Consider the following 22,115-nt stretch of genomic DNA (forward strand, 5'->3'; position numbering starts at 1 on the left):
ATACAAACCCTAGGAGAAAACCCAGCCAATACCATTGAGGACAAAGGCATGGGCAAGGACCTCATGTCTAAAACGCCAAAAGCAATGGCAACGAAAGCCAACATTGACAAACAGCATCTAATTACACTAAAGACGTTCTGCATAGCTAAAGAAACTCCCATGAGAGTGAACAGGCATCCTGCAGAAAGGGAGAACATTTTTGCAATCTACTCATCTGACAAAAGGCTAATATCCAGAATCTACTAAGACCTCAAACAGAGTTACAAGAAAAACCAAACAAGCCCATCAACAAGTGGGGGAAGGATATGAAGAGACACTTCTCAAAAGAAGACATTTATGCAGCCAACAGACACATGAAAAAATGCTCATCAAAACTGGCCATCAGAGAAATGCAAATCAAATCCGCAATGAGATATCATCTCACACCAGTTAGAATAGCGATCATTAAAAAGTCAGGAAACAACAGGTGCTGGAGAGGTAGTGGACAAATAGGAACACTTTTACACTGTTGGTGGGACTGTAAACTAGTTCAACGGTAGTGGAAGATAGTGTGGCGAATCCTCAAGGATCTCGAAATAGAAATACCATTTGACCCAGCCATCCCATTGCTGGGTATATATACCCATAGGATTAGAAATCATGCTTCTGAAAGGACACACGCAGACGTATGTTTATTGCGGCACCATTCACAGTAGCAAAGACTTGGAACCAACCCAGATGTCCATCAATGATAGACTGGATTAAGAAAATGTGGCACAAATACACCATGGAATACTATGCAGCCATGAAAAAGCATGAGTTCATCCCCTTTGGAGGGACACGGATGAAGCTGGAAACCATCATTCTTAGCAAACTATCGCAAGGACAAAAAAAGCAAACACCGCATGTTCTCATTCATAGGTGGGAATTGAAGTATGAGAACGCTTGGACACAGAAAGGGGAACATCACACACCGGGGCCTGTCATGGGCGGGGGGAGGGGGAGGGATAGCATTAAGAGATATACCTAATGTAAATGACTAGTGAATGGGTGCAACACACCAACCAGGTGAATCTTGGAAGGCAAAAGCTACTGAATTTAGCGAATTTGTGGAGGCATTCCCAGAAATCAGCCAGGTGAAGTATCACACAACCGAAGACTGCACAACTCCTGTAAGGCAGCACGATGCGGCAAACCCAGACGGCCACTCTTCTCACCCCTCCTCCGTTGGCTGTTCTGGGTAACGAGGTTCAAAAGTCACCTAGGCAACTGCCAAAATAGCTGAAATGGAGTAAGGGCTTCAGGCTGGTGACTAGCAGAGGTCCACCTGACCCCCGTAAGCTGCTGAACAAGAAGGGCTGCCAGAAATGTCCCCCTAGGGAATTTGGTGGAGACGAAGACCCGCTCACTGGACAAGGGTTCCTCCCAGGAGACGCCCGAGCGGAAGAAACGGGCTGTGAGCCACGCCCTTTCACCCTCCGCTACCCCGCCCTGGGCTGGTGAAGGTGCGCGTAAGGATGAGGACTACTGAGCCCTGAAGAAATAAATCCTTCCCCTTTGACCCCAAGGAGGATTGCCTGTGAGGATCTTCAACGAGTCTACCCGTGTCTAGACACGGGAGCAGGTCTGTCCGGCACAGCACCTCCCTCAAGGAGGAGAAGAGTGAGGAGAAAGGAAACTCAAGTCTGACCATTCTGTCCTGGGAGAGAAGAGGAGGATCTCATCTCTCATCTGTCCAAGCAAGGCAAGGAGACTTTCTCTCATCTTTCCAAGCAAGGCAAGGAGACTTTGTATAATTAGGAAACAAAAAGAATTTAGAAGGAATGAAAGCAGCCTGTAAGGTGCATTCCTAAGGACTGCCCATTGAAACTGACACAATTGCCCTTGTTTGATGAGAGGAATGAGCAGAGCACTGAGGTGGTGAACAGGGATCTAGTGAGACTTTCCCAGCATGTTTCTACCAAAGCTTTCTCTAAGCTTCTCGGAACACTCTCCTAATAAGCAGATGTTTGGCCCTTCAGAAAGTCAACAAGCAAAATGCCTTGAGTGTCCCAAAACACTGATGCCATGATGTTGGCTCCTGACTGGCCTCCTTTTCCTTTGACTGGACCACTGCCACCTCTCGGTAGCCGTCGCTTTGATGATGCTTTGCCTTCGAGGTCATATTGGTAAAGCCATGTTCCAACTTCCGGTTACAATTTGTCAGAGGGATGCGTCAGGATCGTGATCCCTCCTGTTTAAAATTTCCACTGATAGCTCTCGTCGTAACTGCAGCTGATCTGGGCACAGTGGTTTTCACAGCCACTGCAGGATTCATCTCCCACATCTTCTCACCTCTTCTTGAAACAAGCTATACATTCGTAAAGAGTTCATTTCTTTGGGGTAGTGTCCTTAGAAGCTTTTGTGAAAACATCAATGATTTCTTCATTCTTCCACCCAAGCTTCACCAGAAATTTGATGTTTGCTCTTGCTGCAATTTTCGTGGAATTCATGTTGCTCTGATAGGAGTCCTTTTCAGTGGATGTCTCATCCTTCTCAGTGCCTCAAACTCGATCTAGTTCAGAAAGGTTATAAGGAGTTCGGACAAGTTTATTTGAGTGCAAACCAGTGGAAACCCATGCATAGTTTCTTCACCATGTGCATTTTCTATGAACCTTTTGAAGAACCCCTGTGTTGAACATTGCCCAAGTCGTGGGAGAGAAGTGGGTGCGGTCCACTTCCTGTCCTCAATTTGCCCGCAGCGGAGGAGTGCAGAGAGCAGGGAAACGCAACCCCAGAGAGATCCTGCCCTGCAGCATGCAGCAGACTGCTGGCCCAGTCCTGGCTCCATGGGGTGCTGTGTGGGCCCAAGCAAGTTGACCAAACTCCCTGACGCTGAAATGAATCCTAGGTGGCCCAATTCCAGTAGCCATTATAGGACTGCCCTGCAGGGACAGTTAATTAACTCAGGAAAAGCAACCTAGCTCCAAGGTTAGCAACCAGGAGTTCCAGTTGATTCCATTAGTGCACCCCTTGAGGCATTCCCAAGCTGGAGTCTGGTGGAAGATGAGGCTCAGTGTGATTGGATGGAAGCACCAACCTATCAAGGAGAAGTCCCACCCACTCTGCCCTGTGCGTCTATAAAGGCGACGGGTGGCGGCCGCGGCACTCATTGAAGCCGCCAGTTGGGAGAGGAGCAGAGCCAGGCCGGTGCTCCCGAAGGCAGCAAGATGTTGCGAGCCACAGCTCCCTGCTGGTTCCCACCTGGATACCCAGAAGCTAAGAAGGTGGCCGAGGAGGCGGCCCTGGAGGCAAGAAGCCGCCAGTTGGGAGCGGAGCAGAGCCAGGCCGGTGCTCCCGAAGGCAGCAAGATGTTGCGAGCCACAGCTCCCTGCTGGTTCCCACCTGGATACCCAGAAGCTAAGAAGGTGGCCGAGGAGGCGGCCCTGGAGGCAAGAAGCCGCCAGTTGGGAGCGGAGCAGAGCCAGGCCGGTGCTCCCGAAGGCAGCAAGATGTTGCGAGCCACAGCTCCCTGCTGGTTCCCACCTGGATACCCAGAAGCTAAGAAGGTGGCCGAGGAGGCGGCCCTCGAGGCTCCAGAATTCCCCCTGCCCTCTCATCAGCCTGCCCAGAGCTTCGGGCTCCGGGTGCCCCAGATGCACAACCAGGCCTCCGCATTTGTGGACATCCAGGCGGAGCCCCAGAACAGGGGTCCGGCGGTGCCCCCAGCGTGTCCCAAGGTGGTGACGGAGGCGTGCTACTTCCCTGCACAGAGGGGATCGGCCTGCTGCTTGCCAGCCGCCCCAAGGCTGACAGAGAGGCCCTCGGGAGTCCGCATCTCAGCCCCCAGGAAGAGGAAGACGATCGCCCAGTCTTCCAGCCCTTGCTTGGTCACAGGTTGCACAGATGCCAAGAGAACCCGCGTGGCCAGCAGCAGCCAACGCTCCAGTGGCTCCAAGGTCGGCAGACAGCCAGGGAAGACGCGCAACAGGTCAGGGATGGCATGCAAGACCACCACCACCATCAGCTCTAAGCGAATCGTCCGTCGTCCATCCTTACCGAGTTTGAAGAAACCTATTGTCCTCCGAAGGTCTGGGTGCCAAGTCCCCACCGTCCTCCGCCGAGGCTATCTCCAACTGTTCACCGAAGAGTGTCTCAAGTTCTGCGCCTCCAAGCAGGAGGCCGAGGAGAAGGCACTGAACGAGGAGAAGGTGGCCTACGACTGCAGCCCCAACAAGAACAGGTACGTGAACGTGGTCCTGAACACCCTCAAGAGACTGAAGGGCCTGACCCCCAGCTCCATGCCGGGCCTCAGCAGGGCCGCCCTGTACAGCCGCCTCCAGGAGTTCCTGCTCAGCCAGGACCAGCTCGAGGAGAACGGCTACCCCTTCCCGCACCCCGAGCGGCCCGGAGGCGCCGTCCTCTTCACTGGCCAGGGGAAGGGGCCCGGCGACTCCTCCTGCAGGGTCTGCTGCCGTTGTGGCACCGAGTACCTGGTGTCCTCCTCGGGCCGCTGTGTACGCGACCAGTTGTGTTATTATCACTGGGGGCGGGTCCGCTCGAGCCAGGTGGCTGGAGGCCGGGTTAGCCAGTACACCTGCTGTGCAGCTGCTCCTGGCTCTGTGGGCTGCCAGGTGGCAAAGCAGCACGTGCGGGACGGCCGCAAGGACAGCCTCGATGGCTTCGTGGAGACCTTCAAGAAAGAGTTGTCCAGAGACGCTTATCCAGGAATCTACGCCTTGGACTGTGAGATGTGCTACACCACGCATGGCCTAGAGCTGACCCGCGTCACCGTGGTGGACGCCGACATGCGAGTGGTGTACGACACCTTCGTCAAGCCCGACAACGAGATCGTGGACTACAACACCAGGTTTTCCGGAGTCACCGAGGCCGACGTCGCCAAGACGAGCATCACCTTGCCCCAAGTGCAAGCCATCCTGCTGAGCTTTTTCAGCGCCCAAACCATCCTCATCGGGCACAGCCTGGAGAGCGATCTGCTGGCCCTGAAGCTCATCCACAGCACCGTGGTGGACACGGCCGTGCTCTTCCCGCACTACCTGGGTTTCCCCTACAAGCGTTCCCTCAGGAATCTCGCGGCCGACTACCTGGGACAGATCATCCAGGACAGCCAGGACGGCCACAACTCCAGCGAGGACGCAAACGCCTGCCTGCAGCTGGTGATGTGGAAGGTCCGACAGCGCGCCCAGATCCAGCCACGCCACCGGTCCGCCTCTCCCGCCGCCCTGGCCTGTCCTTGGCCCCAGGCCCCTTCCACAACCGCCATCAGTCCTGAGAGCTCACCCTGTCCACCTCGCCGCAAGGCCAAAGAAACCGGAGCAGTCGACGGCAGGAGAGGGCAAAAAGCCAAGAGTAACCCCAACCGGCCACTCCCAGTCCCCCGGAATCCCTGCCGCGGACCCTCGGGCCTGTCCCCATCCCTCTGCCCTTCCCAGACCTCTGGCCTTCCACTAATCGCCTCCCGCAGCACCGAGCCGCCACTCCCAGTCCCCCGAGTCCCTGCCGCGCCCCCTCGCGCCTGTCCACATCCCTCTGCCCATCCGAGACCTCTGTCCTTACACCACTAGCCACCCCACGTGGGACTTCCATGGCCTCTGAGTACAAGGCCAGCCCCCCGGCCCACCAGCTTTCTGAATGTGTGCTTACCTGTTTTTCTCGAGAGGCACCACAGTGAGGTGGGTGAAGCACTTAGGCTCTGGAGTTAGATATCTGGGTTCAAGGCCAAATTCCACCACTTACTAGGTTTCTAATATTGCACAGATAATGTCTTTGCGCTTCTACCTTTTGATCTTTAAAGTGTGATCAAAAGAGACTTAGACTCCCACATCATAATCATGGGAAACTTTAACAGCCCTCTGTAAACATTAGACAGACCAACGAGACAGAAATCTAAAAAGGATATCCAGGAATTGAACTCAGCTCTGCACCAAGCGGACCTAGGAGACATCTACAGAACGCTCCACCCCAAATCGACAGAATATACATGCTTCTCAGCACCACATCACACTTATTTCCACATTGACCACATAGTTGGAAGTAAAGCACTCCTCAGTAAATGTAAAATAACAGAAATTACTGCAAACGGTCTCTCAGACCACATTGCAATCAAAGTAGACCTCAGGATAAAGAAACTCACTCAAAACCGCTCAACTGCATGGAATCCGGACACCCGGCTCCTTAATGAGTACTGGGTACATAACGAAATGAAGGGAGAAAGAAAGATATTCTCTGAAACCAATGAAAACAAAGGCACAACATACCAGAATCTCTGCGTCACATTTAAAGCAGTGTGTAGAGGGAAATTTATAGCACTAATTGCCCACGAGAGAAAGCAGGAAAAATCAAAAATGCATACCCTAACATCACCATTAAAAGAATGAGAGAAGCAAGAGCAAACACATTCAAAAACTAGCAGAAGGCAAGAAATAACTAAGATCCGAGCAGAACTGATGGAGATAGAGACACAATAAACCCTTCAACAAATCAATGAATCCAGGAGCGGGTTTTTTGCAGTGATCAACAAAATTGATAGAGCACTAGCAAGACTAAGAAAGAAGAAAAGAAAGAAGAATCAAACAGATGCAGTAAAAAATGATAAAGGGGATATCACCACCGATCCCACAGAAATACAAACTACCATCAGACAATACTATCAGCACCTCTAAGCTAATGAACTAGAAAATCTAGAAGAAATGGATAAATTCCTGGACGCATACAACCTCCCCAGAGTAAACCAGGAAGAAGTTGAATGCCTGAGTAGACCACTAACAGGCTCTGAAATTGAGGCAATAATTAACAGCCTATCAAGCAATAAAACTCCAGGACCAGACGGATTCACAGCCGAATTCTACCAGAAGGACAAGGAGGAGCTGGTACCATGCCTTCTGAAACTATTCCAATCAACAGAAAAAGAGGGAATCCTCCCTCACTCATTTCATGAGGCCGGCATCATCCTGATCCCAAAGCCTGAGAGAGACACAACCCAAAAAGAGAATTTTAGGCCTATGTCCCTGAGGAACATCGATGGGAAAATCCTCCATAAAATACTGGAAAACCGAATCCAGCAGCACATCAAAGAGCTTATCCATCATGATGAAGTGGGCTTCATCCCTGACATGCAAGGCTGGTCCAACATATGCAAAACAATAAACATAATCCAGCGTATAATCAGGACCAAAGTCAGAAACCACGTGATTATCTCAACAGATGCAGAAAAGGCCTTCGACAAAATTCAACAGCCCTTCATGCCAAAAACTCTCAATAAATTAGGTATTGATGGGACATCTCCCAAAATAATACGGGCTATTTAGGGCAAACCCACAGCCAATATCATACTGAATGGGCAAAAAGTGGAAGCATTCCCTTTGCAAACTGCCACAAGACAGGGATGCCCTCTCTCACCACTCCTATTCAACATAGTGTTGGAACTTCTGCCCAGGGCAATCAGGCAGGAGAAAGAAATAAAGAGAAATCAATTAGGAAAAGAGGAAGTCAAATTGTCCCTGTTTGCAGATGACATGATTGAATATTTAGAAAACCCCATCGTCTCAGTCCAAAATCTCCTTAAGCTGATAAGCAACTTCAGCAAAGTCTCAGGATACAAAATCGAGGTGCAAAAATCACAAGCATTCTTATACACCAATAAGAGGCAAACAGAGAGCCAAATCATGAGTGAGCTCCCATTCACAATTGCTTCAAAGAGAATAAAATGCCTAGGAATCCAACTAACAAGGGATGTGAAGGACCTCTTCAAGGAGAACTACAAAGCATTGCTCCACGAACTAAAAGAGGAGACAAACAAATGGAAGAATATTCCACCATCACGGATTGGAAGAATCAATATCGTGAAAATGGCCATACTGCCCAAGGTAAATTATAGATTCAATGCCATCCCCATCAAACTACCAATGACTTTCTTCACAGAACTGGAAAAAACTGCTTTAAAGCTCATATGGAACCACAAAACGGCCCCCACTGCCAACATAATCCTAAGCCAAAAGAACAAAGATGGAGGCATCAAGCCGTCCGACTTCAAGCTACAGTAGAAGGCTACAGTAACCAAAGAGCATGCTATCGGTTGCCGTTTTGGTTACCGTAGACCAATGGAACAGAATAGAGCCCTCAGAAATAATACGACACATCTACAACCATCTGATCTTTGACAAACCTGACAAAAACAAGAAATGGGGAAAGGATTCCCTATTTAAAAAAATGGTGCTGGGAAAACAGGCTAGCCATATGTCGAAAGCTGATATCGGATCCCTTCCTTACACCTTGTACAAAAATTAATTCAAGACAGATGAAAGACTTAAATGTTAGATCTTAAACCATACAAACCCTAGGAGAAAACCCAGCCAATACCATTGAGGACAAAGGCATGGGCAAGGACCTCATGTCTAAAACGCCAAAAGCAATGGCAACGAAAGCCAACATTGACAAACAGCATCTAATTACACTAAAGACGTTCTGCATAGCTAAAGAAACTCCCATGAGAGTGAACAGGCATCCTGCAGAAAGGGAGAAAATTTTTGCAATCTACTCATCTGACAAAAGGCTAATATCCAGAATCTACTAAGACCTCAAACAGAGTTACAAGAAAAACCAAACAAGCCCATCAACAAGTGGGGGAAGGATATGAAGAGACACTTCTCAAAAGAAGACATTTATGCAGCCAACAGACACATGAAAAAATGCTCATCAAAACTGGCCATCAGAGAAATGCAAATCAAATCCGCAATGAGATATCATCTCACACCAGTTAGAATAGCGATCATTAAAAAGTCAGGAAACAACAGGTGCTGGAGAGGTAGTGGACAAATAGGAACACTTTTACACTGTTGGTGGGACTGTAAACTAGTTCAACGGTAGTGGAAGATAGTGTGGCGAATCCTCAAGGATCTCGAAATAGAAATACCGTTTGACCCAGCCATCCCATTGCTGGGTATATATACCCATAGGATTAGAAATCATGCTGCTAAAAGGACACACGCAGACGTATGTTTATTGCGGCACCATTCACAGTAGCAAAGACTTGGAACCAACCCAGATGTCCATCAATGATAGACTGGATTAAGAAAATGTGGCACAAATACACCATGGAATACTATGCAGCCATGAAAAAGCATGAGTTCATCCCCTTTGGAGGGACACGGATGAAGATGGAAACCATCATTCTTAGCAAAGTATCGCAAGGACAAAAAAAGCAAACACCGCATGTTCTCATTCATAGGTGGGAATTGAAGTATGAGAACGCTTGGACACAGAAAGGGGAACATCACACACCGGGGCCTGTCATGGGCGGGGGGAGGGGGAGGGATAGCATTAAGAGATATACCTAATGTAAATGACTAGTGAATGGGTGCAACACACCAACCAGGTGAATCTTGGAAGGCAAAAGCTACTGAATTTAGCGAATTTGTGGAGGCATTCCCAGAAATCAGCCAGGTGAAGTATCACACAACCGAAGACTGCACAACTCCTGTAAGGCAGCACGATGCGGCAAACCCAGACGGCCACTCTTCTCACCCCTCCTCCGTTGGCTGTTCTGGGTAACGAGGTTCAAAAGTCACCTAGGCAACTGCCAAAATAGCTGAAATGGAGTAAGGGCTTCAGGCTGGTGACTAGCAGAGGTCCACCTGACCCCCGTAAGCTGCTGAACAAGAAGGGCTGCCAGAAATGTCCCCCTAGGGAATTTGGTGGAGACGAAGACCCGCTCACTGGACAAGGGTTCCTCCCAGGAGACGCCCGAGCGGAAGAAACGGGCTGTGAGCCACGCCCTTTCACCCTCCGCTACCCCGCCCTGGGCTGGTGAAGGTGCGCGTAAGGATGAGGACTACTGAGCCCTGAAGAAATAAATCCTTCCCCTTTGACCCCAAGGAGGATTGCCTGTGAGGATCTTCAACGAGTCTACCCGTGTCTAGACACGGGAGCAGGTCTGTCCGGCACAGCACCTCCCTCAAGGAGGAGAAGAGTGAGGAGAAAGGAAACTCAAGTCTGACCATTCTGTCCTGGGAGAGAAGAGGAGGATCTCATCTCTCATCTGTCCAAGCAAGGCAAGGAGACTTTCTCTCATCTTTCCAAGCAAGGCAAGGAGACTTTGTATAATTAGGAAACAAAAAGAATTTAGAAGGAATGAAAGCAGCCCGTAAGGTGCATTCCTAAGGACTGCCCATTGAAACTGACACAATTGCCCTTGTTTGATGAGAGGAATGAGCAGAGCACTGAGGTGGTGAACAGGGATCTAGTGAGACTTTCCCAGCATGTTTCTACCAAAGCTTTCTCTAAGCTTCTCGGAACACTCTCCTAATAAGCAGATGTTTGGCCCTTCAGAAAGTCAACAAGCAAAATGCCTTGAGTGTCCCAAAACACTGATGCCATGATGTTGGCTCCTGACTGGCCTCCTTTTCCTTTGACTGGACCACTGCCACCTCTCGGTAGCCGTCGCTTTGATGATGCTTTGCCTTCGAGGTCATATTGGTAAAGCCATGTTCCAACTTCCGGTTACAATTTGTCAGAGGGATGCGTCAGGATCGTGATCCCTCCTGTTTAAAATTTCCACTGATAGCTCTCGTCGTAACTGCAGCTGATCTGGGCACAGTGGTTTTCACAGCCACTGCAGGATTCATCTCCCACATCTTCTCACCTCTTCTTGAAACAAGCTATACATTCGTAAAGAGTTCATTTCTTTGGGGTAGTGTCCTTAGAAGCTTTTGTGAAAACATCAATGATTTCTTCATTCTTCCACCCAAGCTTCACCAGAAATTTGATGTTTGCTCTTGCTGCAATTTTCGTGGAATTCATGTTGCTCTGATAGGAGTCCTTTTCAGTGGATGTCTCATCCTTCTCAGTGCCTCAAACTCGATCTAGTTCAGAAAGGTTATAAGAAGTTCGGACAAGTTTATTTGAGTGCAAACCAGTGGAAACCCATGCATAGTTTCTTCACCATGTGCATTTTCTATGAACCTTTTGAAGAACCCCTGTGTTGAACATTGCCCAAGTCGTGGGAGAGAAGTGGGTGCGGTCCACTTCCTGTCCTCAATTTGCCCGCAGCGGAGGAGTGCAGAGAGCAGGGAAACGCAACCCCAGAGAGATCCTGCCCTGCAGCATGCAGCAGACTGCTGGCCCAGTCCTGGCTCCATGGGGTGCTGTGTGGGCCCAAGCAAGTTGACCAAACTCCCTGACGCTGAAATGAATCCTAGGTGGCCCAATTCCAGTAGCCATTATAGGACTGCCCTGCAGGGACAGTTAATTAACTCAGGAAAAGCAACCTAGCTCCAAGGTTAGCAACCAGGAGTTCCAGTTGATTCCATTAGTGCACCCCTTGAGGCATTCCCAAGCTGGAGTCTGGTGGAAGATGAGGCTCAGTGTGATTGGATGGAAGCACCAACCTATCAAGGAGAAGTCCCACCCACTCTGCCCTGTGCGTCTATAAAGGCGACGGGTGGCGGCCGCGGCACTCATTGAAGCCGCCAGTTGGGAGAGGAGCAGAGCCAGGCCGGTGCTCCCGAAGGCAGCAAGATGTTGCGAGCCACAGCTCCCTGCTGGTTCCCACCTGGATACCCAGAAGCTAAGAAGGTGGCCGAGGAGGCGGCCCTGGAGGCAAGAAGCCGCCAGTTGGGAGCGGAGCAGAGCCAGGCCGGTGCTCCCGAAGGCAGCAAGATGTTGCGAGCCACAGCTCCCTGCTGGTTCCCACCTGGATACCCAGAAGCTAAGAAGGTGGCCGAGGAGGCGGCCCTGGAGGCAAGAAGCCGCCAGTTGGGAGCGGAGCAGAGCCAGGCCGGTGCTCCCGAAGGCAGCAAGATGTTGCGAGCCACAGCTCCCTGCTGGTTCCCACCTGGATACCCAGAAGCTAAGAAGGTGGCCGAGGAGGCGGCCCTCGAGGCTCCAGAATTCCCCCTGCCCTCTCATCAGCCTGCCCAGAGCTTCGGGCTCCGGGTGCCCCAGATGCACAACCAGGCCTCCGCATTTGTGGACATCCAGGCGGAGCCCCAGAACAGGGGTCCGGCGGTGCCCCCAGCGTGTCCCAAGGTGGTGACGGAGGCGTGCTACTTCCCTGCACAGAGGGGATCGGCCTGCTGCTTGCCAGCCGCCCCAAGGCTGACAGAGAGGCCCTCGGGAGTCCGCATCTCAGCCCCCAGGAAGAGGAAGACGATCGCCCAGTCTTCCAGCCCTTGCTTGGTCACAGGTTGCACAGATGCCAAGAGAACCCGCGTGGCCAGCAGCAGCCAACGCTCCAGTGGCTCCAAGGTCGGCAGACAGCCAGGGAAGACGCGCAACAGGTCAGGGATGGCATGCAAGACCACCACCACCATCAGCTCTAAGCGAATCGTCCGTCGTCCATCCTTACCGAGTTTGAAGAAACCTATTGTCCTCCGAAGGTCTGGGTGCCAAGTCCCCACCGTCCTCCGCCGAGGCTATCTCCAACTGTTCACCGAAGAGTGTCTCAAGTTCTGCGCCTCCAAGCAGGAGGCCGAGGAGAAGGCGCTGAACGAGGAGAAGGTGGCCTACGACTGCAGCCCCAACAAGAACAGGTACGTGAACGTGGTCCTGAACACCCTCAAGAGACTGAAGGGCCTGACCCCCAGCTCCATGCCGGGCCTCAGCAGGGCCGCCCTGTACAGCCGCCTCCAGGAGTTCCTGCTCAGCCAGGACCAGCTCGAGGAGAACGGCTACCCCTTCCCGCACCCCGAGCGGCCCGGAGGCGCCGTCCTCTTCACTGGCCAGGGGAAGGGGCCCGGCGACTCCTCCTGCAGGGTCTGCTGCCGTTGTGGCACCGAGTACCTGGTGTCCTCCTCGGGCCGCTGTGTACGCGACCAGTTGTGTTATTATCACTGGGGGCGGGTCCGCTCGAGCCAGGTGGCTGGAGGCCGGGTTAGCCAGTACACCTGCTGTGCAGCTGCTCCTGGCTCTGTGGGCTGCCAGGTGGCAAAGCAGCACGTGCGGGACGGCCGCAAGGACAGCCTCGATGGCTTCGTGGAGACCTTCAAGAAAGAGTTGTCCAGAGACGCTTATCCAGGAATCTACGCCTTGGACTGTGAGATGTGCTACACCACGCATGGCCTAGAGCTGACCCGCGTCACCGTGGTGGACGCCGACATGCGAGTGGTGTACGACACCTTCGTCAAGCCCGACAACGAGATCGTGGACTACAACACCAGGTTTTCCGGAGTCACCGAGGCCGACGTCGCCAAGACGAGCATCACCTTGCCCCAAGTGCAAGCCATCCTGCTGAGCTTTTTCAGCGCCCAAACCATCCTCATCGGGCACAGCCTGGAGAGCGATCTGCTGGCCCTGAAGCTCATCCACAGCACCGTGGTGGACACGGCCGTGCTCTTCCCGCACTACCTGGGTTTCCCCTACAAGCGTTCCCTCAGGAATCTCGCGGCCGACTACCTGGGACAGATCATCCAGGACAGCCAGGACGGCCACAACTCCAGCGAGGACGCAAACGCCTGCCTGCAGCTGGTGATGTGGAAGGTCCGACAGCGCGCCCAGATCCAGCCACGCCACCGGTCCGCCTCTCCCGCCGCCCTGGCCTGTCCTTGGCCCCAGGCCCCTTCCACAACCGCCATCAGTCCTGAGAGCTCACCCTGTCCACCTCGCCGCAAGGCCAAAGAAACCGGAGCAGTCGACGGCAGGAGAGGGCAAAAAGCCAAGAGTAACCCCAACCGGCCACTCCCAGTCCCCCGGAATCCCTGCCGCGGACCCTCGGGCCTGTCCCCATCCCTCTGCCCTTCCCAGACCTCTGTCCTTCCACTAATCGCCTCCCGCAGCACCGAGCCGCCACTCCCAGTCCCCCGAGTCCCTGCCGCGCCCCCTCGCGCCTGTCCACATCCCTCTGCCCATCCGAGACCTCTGTCCTTACACCACTAGCCACCCCACGTGGGACTTCCATGGCCTCTGAGTACAAGGCCAGCCCCCCGGCCCACCAGCTTTCTGAATGTGTGCTTACCTGTTTTTCTCGAGAGGCACCACAGTGAGGTGGGTGAAGCACTTAGGCTCTGGAGTTAGATATCTGGGTTCAAGGCCAAATTCCACCACTTACTAGGTTTCTAATATTGCACAGATAATGTCTTTGCGCTTCTACCTTTTGATCTTTAAAGTGTGATCAAAAGAGACTTAGACTCCCACATCATAATCATGGGAAACTTTAACAGCCCTCTGTAAACATTAGACAGACCAACGAGACAGAAATCTAAAAAGGATATCCAGGAATTGAACTCAGCTCTGCACCAAGCGGACCTAGGAGACATCTACAGAACGCTCCACACCAAATCGACAGAATATACATGCTTCTCAGCACCACATCACACTTATTTCCACATTGACCACATAGTTGGAAGTAAAGCACTCCTCAGTAAATGTAAAATAACAGAAATTACTGCAAACGGTCTCTCAGACCACATTGCAATCAAAGTAGACCTCAGGATAAAGAAACTCACTCAAAACCGCTCAACTGCATGGAATCCGGACACCCTGCTCCTTAATGAGTACTGGGTACATAACGAAATGAAGGGAGAAAGAAAGATATTTTCTGAAACCAATGAAAACCAAGGCACAACATACCAGAATCTCTGCGTCACATTTAAAGCAGTGTGTAGAGGGAAATTTATAGCACTAATTGCCCACGAGAGAAAGCAGGAAAAATCAAAAATGCATACCCTAACATCACCATTAAAAGAATGAGAGAAGCAAGAGCAAACACATTCAAAAACTAGCAGAAGGCAAGAAATAACTAAGATCCGAGCAGAACTGATGGAGATAGAGACACAATAAACCCTTCAACAAATCAATGAATCCAGGAGCGGGTTTTTTGCAGTGATCAACAAAATTGATAGAGCACTAGCAAGACTAAGAAAGAAGAAAAGAAAGAAGAATCAAACAGATGCAGTAAAAAATGATAAAGGGGATATCACCACCGATCCCACAGAAATACAAACTACCATCAGACAATACTATCAGCACCTCTAAGCTAATGAACTAGAAAATCTAGAAGAAATGGATAAATTCCTGGACGCATACAACCTCCCCAGAGTAAACCAGGAAGAAGTTGAATGCCTGAGTAGACCACTAACAGGCTCTGAAATTGAGGCAATAATTAACAGCCTATCAAGCAATAAAACTCCAGGACCAGACGGATTCACAGCCGAATTCTACCAGAAGGACAAGGAGGAGCTGGTACCATGCCTTCTGAAACTATTCCAATCAACAGAAAAAGAGGGAATCCTCCCTCACTCATTTCATGAGGCCGGCATCATCCTGATCCCAAAGCCTGAGAGAGACACAACCCAAAAAGAGAATTTTAGGCCTATGTCCCTGAGGAACATCGATGGGAAAATCCTCCATAAAATACTGGAAAACCGAATCCAGCAGCACATCAAAGAGCTTATCCATCATGATGAAGTGGGCTTCATCCCTGACATGCAAGGCTGGTCCAACATATGCAAAACAATAAACATAATCCAGCGTATAATCAGGACCAAAGACAGAAACCACGTGATTATCTCAACAGATGCAGAAAAGGCCTTCGACAAAATTCAACAGCCCTTCATGCCAAAAACTCTCAATAAATTAGGTATTGATGGGACATCTCCCAAAATAATACGGGCTATTTAGGGCAAACCCACAGCCAATATCATACTGAATGGGCAAAAAGTGGAAGCATTCCCTTTGCAAACTGCCACAAGACAGGGATGCCCTCTCTCACCACTCCTATTCAACATAGTGTTGGAACTTCTGCCCAGGGCAATCAGGCAGGAGAAAGAAATAAAGAGAAATCAATTAGGAAAAGAGGAAGTCAAATTGTCCCTGTTTGCAGATGACATGATTGAATATTTAGAAAACCCCATCGTCTCAGTCCAAAATCTCCTTAAGCTGATAAGCAACTTCAGCAAAGTCTCAGGATACAAAATCGAGGTGCAAAAATCACAAGCATTCTTATACACCAATAAGAGGCAAACAGAGAGCCAAATCATGAGTGAGCTCCCATTCACAATTGCTTCAAAGAGAATAAAATGCCTAGGAATCCAACTAACAAGGGATGTGAAGGACCTCTTCAAGGAGAACTACAAAGCATTGCTCCACGAACTAAAAGAGGAGACAAACAAATGGAAGAATATTCCACCATCACGGATTGGAAGAATCAATATCGTGAAAATGGCCATACTGCCCAAGGTAAATTATAGATTCAATGCCATCCCCATCAAACTACCAATGACTTTCTTCACAGAACTGGAAAAAACTGCTTTAAAGCTCATATGGAACCACAAAACGGCCCCCACTGCCAACATAATCCTAAGCCAAAAGAACAAAGATGGAGGCATCAAGCCGTCCGACTTCAAGCTACAGTAGAAGGCTACAGTAACCAAAGAGCATGCTATCGGTTGCCGTTTTGGTTACCGTAGACCAATGGAACAGAATAGAGCCCTCAGAAATAATACGACACATCTACAACCATCTGATCTTTGACAAACCTGACAAAAACAAGAAATGGGGAAAGGATTCCCTATTTAAAAAAATGGTGCTGGGAAAACAGGCTAGCCATATGTCGAAAGCTGATATCGGATCCCTTCCTTACACCTTGTACAAAAATTAATTCAAGACAGATGAAAGACTTAAATGTTAGATCTTAAACCATACAAACCCTAGGAGAAAACCCAGCCAATACCATTGAGGACAAAGGCATGGGCAAGGACCTCATGTCTAAAACGCCAAAAGCAATGGCAACGAAAGCCAACATTGACAAACAGCATCTAATTACACTAAAGACGTTCTGCATAGCTAAAGAAACTCCCATGAGAGTGAACAGGCATCCTGCAGAAAGGGAGAACATTTTTGCAATCTACTCATCTGACAAAAGGCTAATATCCAGAATCTACTAAGACCTCAAACAGAGTTACAAGAAAAACCAAACAAGCCCATCAACAAGTGGGGGAAGGATATGAAGAGACACTTCTCAAAAGAAGACATTTATGCAGCCAACAGACACATGAAAAAATGCTCATCAAAACTGGCCATCAGAGAAATGCAAATCAAATCCGCAATGAGATATCATCTCACACCAGTTAGAATAGCGATCATTAAAAAGTCAGGAAACAACTGGTGCTGGAGAGGTAGTGGACAAATAGGAACACTTTTACACTGTTGGTGGGACTGTAAACTAGTTCAACGGTAGTGGAAGATAGTGTGGCGAATCCTCAAGGATCTCGAAATAGAAATACCGTTTGACCCAGCCATCCCATTGCTGGGTATATATACCCATAGGATTAGAAATCATGCTGCTAAAAGGACACACGCAGACGTATGTTTATTGCGGCACCATTCACAGTAGCAAAGACTTGGAACCAACCCAGATGTCCATCAATGATAGACTGGATTAAGAAAATGTGGCACAAATACACCATGGAATACTATGCAGCCATGAAAAAGCATGAGTTCATCCCCTTTGGAGGGACACGGATGAAGCTGGAAACCATCATTCTTAGCAAACTATCGCAAGGACAAAAAAAGCAAACACCGCATGTTCTCATTCATAGGTGGGAATTGAAGTATGAGAACGCTTGGACACAGAAAGGGGAACATCACACACCGGGGCCTGTCATGGGCGGGGGGAGGGGGAGGGATAGCATTAAGAGATATACCTAATGTAAATGACTAGTGAATGGGTGCAACACACCAACCAGGTGAATCTTGGAAGGCAAAAGCTACTGAATTTAGCGAATTTGTGGAGGCATTCCCAGAAATCAGCCAGGTGAAGTATCACACAACCGAAGACTGCACAACTCCTGTAAGGCAGCACGATGCGGCAAACCCAGACGGCCACTCTTCTCACCCCTCCTCCGTTGGCTGTTCTGGGTAATGAGGTTCAAAAGTCACCTAGGCAACTGCCAAAATAGCTGAAATGGAGTAAGGGCTTCAGGCTGGTGCCTAGCAGAGGTCCACCTGACCCCCGTAAGCTGCTGAACAAGAAGGGCTGCCAGAAATGTCCCCCTAGGGAATTTGGTGGAGACGAAGACCCGCTCACTGGACAAGGGTTCCTCCCAGGAGACGCCCGAGCGGAAGAAACGGGCTGTGAGCCACGCCCTTTCACCCTCCGCTACCCCGCCCTGGGCTGGTGAAGGTGCGCGTAAGGATGAGGACTACTGAGCCCTGAAGAAATAAATCCTTCCCCTTTGACCCCAAGGAGGATTGCCTGTGAGGATCTTCAACGAGTCTACCCGTGTCTAGACACGGGAGCAGGTCTGTCCGGCACAGCACCTCCCTCAAGGAGGAGAAGAGTGAGGAGAAAGGAAACTCAAGTCTGACCATTCTGTCCTGGGAGAGAAGAGGAGGATCTCATCTCTCATCTGTCCAAGCAAGGCAAGGAGACTTTCTCTCATCTTTCCAAGCAAGGCAAGGAGACTTTGTATAATTAGGAAACAAAAAGAATTTAGAAGGAATGAAAGCAGCCTGTAAGGTGCATTCCTAAGGACTGCCCATTGAAACTGACACAATTGCCCTTGTTTGATGAGAGGAATGAGCAGAGCACTGAGGTGGTGAACAGGGATCTAGTGAGACTTTCCCAGCATGTTTCTACCAAAGCTTTCTCTAAGCTTCTCGGAACACTCTCCTAATAAGCAGATGTTTGGCCCTTCAGAAAGTCAACAAGCAAAATGCCTTGAGTGTCCCAAAACACTGATGCCATGATGTTGGCTCCTGACTGGCCTCCTTTTCCTTTGACTGGACCACTGCCACCTCTCGGTAGCCGTCGCTTTGATGATGCTTTGCCTTCGAGGTCATATTGGTAAAGCCATGTTCCAACTTCCGGTTACAATTTGTCAGAGGGATGCGTCAGGATCGTGATCCCTCCTGTTTAAAATTTCCACTGATAGCTCTCGTCGTAACTGCAGCTGATCTGGGCACAGTGGTTTTCACAGCCACTGCAGGATTCATCTCCCACATCTTCTCACCTCTTCTTGAAACAAGCTATACATTCGTAAAGAGTTCATTTCTTTGGGGTAGTGTCCTTAGAAGCTTTTGTGAAAACATCAATGATTTCTTCATTCTTCCACCCAAGCTTCACCAGAAATTTGATGTTTGCTCTTGCTGCAATTTTCGTGGAATTCATGTTGCTCTGATAGGAGTCCTTTTCAGTGGATGTCTCATCCTTCTCAGTGCCTCAAACTCGATCTAGTTCAGAAAGGTTATAAGGAGTTCGGACAAGTTTATTTGAGTGCAAACCAGTGGAAACCCATGCATAGTTTCTTCACCATGTGCATTTTCTATGAACCTTTTGAAGAACCCCTGTGTTGAACATTGCCCAAGTCGTGGGAGAGAAGTGGGTGCGGTCCACTTCCTGTCCTCAATTTGCCCGCAGCGGAGGAGTGCAGAGAGCAGGGAAACGCAACCCCAGAGAGATCCTGCCCTGCAGCATGCAGCAGACTGCTGGCCCAGTCCTGGCTCCATGGGGTGCTGTGTGGGCCCAAGCAAGTTGACCAAACTCCCTGACGCTGAAATGAATCCTAGGTGGCCCAATTCCAGTAGCCATTATAGGACTGCCCTGCAGGGACAGTTAATTAACTCAGGAAAAGCAACCTAGCTCCAAGGTTAGCAACCAGGAGTTCCAGTTGATTCCATTAGTGCACCCCTTGAGGCATTCCCAAGCTGGAGTCTGGTGGAAGATGAGGCTCAGTGTGATTGGATGGAAGCACCAACCTATCAAGGAGAAGTCCCACCCACTCTGCCCTGTGCGTCTATAAAGGCGACGGGTGGCGGCCGCGGCACTCATTGAAGCCGCCAGTTGGGAGAGGAGCAGAGCCAGGCCGGTGCTCCCGAAGGCAGCAAGATGTTGCGAGCCACAGCTCCCTGCTGGTTCCCACCTGGATACCCAGAAGCTAAGAAGGTGGCCGAGGAGGCGGCCCTGGAGGCAAGAAGCCGCCAGTTGGGAGCGGAGCAGAGCCAGGCCGGTGCTCCCGAAGGCAGCAAGATGTTGCGAGCCACAGCTCCCTGCTGGTTCCCACCTGGATACCCAGAAGCTAAGAAGGTGGCCGAGGAGGCGGCCCTGGAGGCAAGAAGCCGCCAGTTGGGAGCGGAGCAGAGCCAGGCCGGTGCTCCCGAAGGCAGCAAGATGTTGCGAGCCACAGCTCCCTGCTGGTTCCCACCTGGATACCCAGAAGCTAAGAAGGTGGCCGAGGAGGCGGCCCTCGAGGCTCCAGAATTCCCCCTGCCCTCTCATCAGCCTGCCCAGAGCTTCGGGCTCCGGGTGCCCCAGATGCACAACCAGGCCTCCGCATTTGTGGACATCCAGGCGGAGCCCCAGAACAGGGGTCCGGCGGTGCCCCCAGCGTGTCCCAAGGTGGTGACGGAGGCGTGCTACTTCCCTGCACAGAGGGGATCGGCCTGCTGCTTGCCAGCCGCCCCAAGGCTGACAGAGAGGCCCTCGGGAGTCCGCATCTCAGCCCCCAGGAAGAGGAAGACGATCGCCCAGTCTTCCAGCCCTTGCTTGGTCACAGGTTGCACAGATGCCAAGAGAACCCGCGTGGCCAGCAGCAGCCAACGCTCCAGTGGCTCCAAGGTCGGCAGACAGCCAGGGAAGACGCGCAACAGGTCAGGGATGGCATGCAAGACCACCACCACCATCAGCTCTAAGCGAATCGTCCGTCGTCCATCCTTACCGAGTTTGAAGAAACCTATTGTCCTCCGAAGGTCTGGGTGCCAAGTCCCCACCGTCCTCCGCCGAGGCTATCTCCAACTGTTCACCGAAGAGTGTCTCAAGTTCTGCGCCTCCAAGCAGGAGGCCGAGGAGAAGGCACTGAACGAGGAGAAGGTGGCCTACGACTGCAGCCCCAACAAGAACAGGTACGTGAACGTGGTCCTGAACACCCTCAAGAGACTGAAGGGCCTGACCCCCAGCTCCATGCCGGGCCTCAGCAGGGCCGCCCTGTACAGCCGCCTCCAGGAGTTCCTGCTCAGCCAGGACCAGCTCGAGGAGAACGGCTACCCCTTCCCGCACCCCGAGCGGCCCGGAGGCGCCGTCCTCTTCACTGGCCAGGGGAAGGGGCCCGGCGACTCCTCCTGCAGGGTCTGCTGCCGTTGTGGCACCGAGTACCTGGTGTCCTCCTCGGGCCGCTGTGTACGCGACCAGTTGTGTTATTATCACTGGGGGCGGGTCCGCTCGAGCCAGGTGGCTGGAGGCCGGGTTAGCCAGTACACCTGCTGTGCAGCTGCTCCTGGCTCTGTGGGCTGCCAGGTGGCAAAGCAGCACGTGCGGGACGGCCGCAAGGACAGCCTCGATGGCTTCGTGGAGACCTTCAAGAAAGAGTTGTCCAGAGACGCTTATCCAGGAATCTACGCCTTGGACTGTGAGATGTGCTACACCACGCATGGCCTAGAGCTGACCCGCGTCACCGTGGTGGACGCCGACATGCGAGTGGTGTACGACACCTTCGTCAAGCCCGACAACGAGATCGTGGACTACAACACCAGGTTTTCCGGAGTCACCGAGGCCGACGTCGCCAAGACGAGCATCACCTTGCCCCAAGTGCAAGCCATCCTGCTGAGCTTTTTCAGCGCCCAAACCATCCTCATCGGGCACAGCCTGGAGAGCGATCTGCTGGCCCTGAAGCTCATCCACAGCACCGTGGTGGACACGGCCGTGCTCTTCCCGCACTACCTGGGTTTCCCCTACAAGCGTTCCCTCAGGAATCTCGCGGCCGACTACCTGGGACAGATCATCCAGGACAGCCAGGACGGCCACAACTCCAGCGAGGACGCAAACGCCTGCCTGCAGCTGGTGATGTGGAAGGTCCGACAGCGCGCCCAGATCCAGCCACGCCACCGGTCCGCCTCTCCCGCCGCCCTGGCCTGTCCTTGGCCCCAGGCCCCTTCCACAACCGCCATCAGTCCTGAGAGCTCACCCTGTCCACCTCGCCGCAAGGCCAAAGAAACCGGAGCAGTCGACGGCAGGAGAGGGCAAAAAGCCAAGAGTAACCCCAACCGGCCACTCCCAGTCCCCCGGAATCCCTGCCGCGGACCCTCGGGCCTGTCCCCATCCCTCTGCCCTTCCCAGACCTCTGTCCTTCCACTAATCGCCTCCCGCAGCACCGAGCCGCCACTCCCAGTCCCCCGAGTCCCTGCCGCGCCCCCTCGCGCCTGTCCACATC

At 51.6% G+C, this 22,115-nt stretch overlaps 3 protein-coding genes across 3 annotated transcripts; all 3 read left to right on the forward strand.

Moving 5' to 3' along the window:
- Window positions 1–4,259: 4,259 nt before the first annotated feature.
- LOC134730884 (exonuclease GOR-like) lies at window positions 4,260–5,207 on the forward strand (the record flags this gene model as incomplete). Its single annotated transcript, XM_063606556.1, has 1 exon — window positions 4,260–5,207. A coding segment is annotated over exon 1 (948 nt), but the record flags the coding sequence as incomplete, so codon positions are not given.
- Window positions 5,208–12,564: 7,357 nt separating this feature from the next.
- On the forward strand, window positions 12,565–13,512 carry LOC134730885 (exonuclease GOR-like; the record flags this gene model as incomplete). Its single annotated transcript, XM_063606557.1, has 1 exon — window positions 12,565–13,512. A coding segment is annotated over exon 1 (948 nt), but the record flags the coding sequence as incomplete, so codon positions are not given.
- A 7,357-nt stretch (window positions 13,513–20,869) lies between these two features.
- On the forward strand, window positions 20,870–21,817 carry LOC134730886 (exonuclease GOR-like; the record flags this gene model as incomplete). The annotated part of the gene is made up of 1 exon (XM_063606558.1): window positions 20,870–21,817. A coding segment is annotated over exon 1 (948 nt), but the record flags the coding sequence as incomplete, so codon positions are not given.
- Between the last annotated feature and the right edge of the window lie 298 nt (window positions 21,818–22,115).

The sequence above is a fragment of the Pan paniscus genome, chromosome 7, assembly GCF_029289425.2.
Source record: "Pan paniscus chromosome 7, NHGRI_mPanPan1-v2.0_pri, whole genome shotgun sequence".
Taxonomy (NCBI): domain Eukaryota; kingdom Metazoa; phylum Chordata; class Mammalia; order Primates; family Hominidae; genus Pan; species Pan paniscus.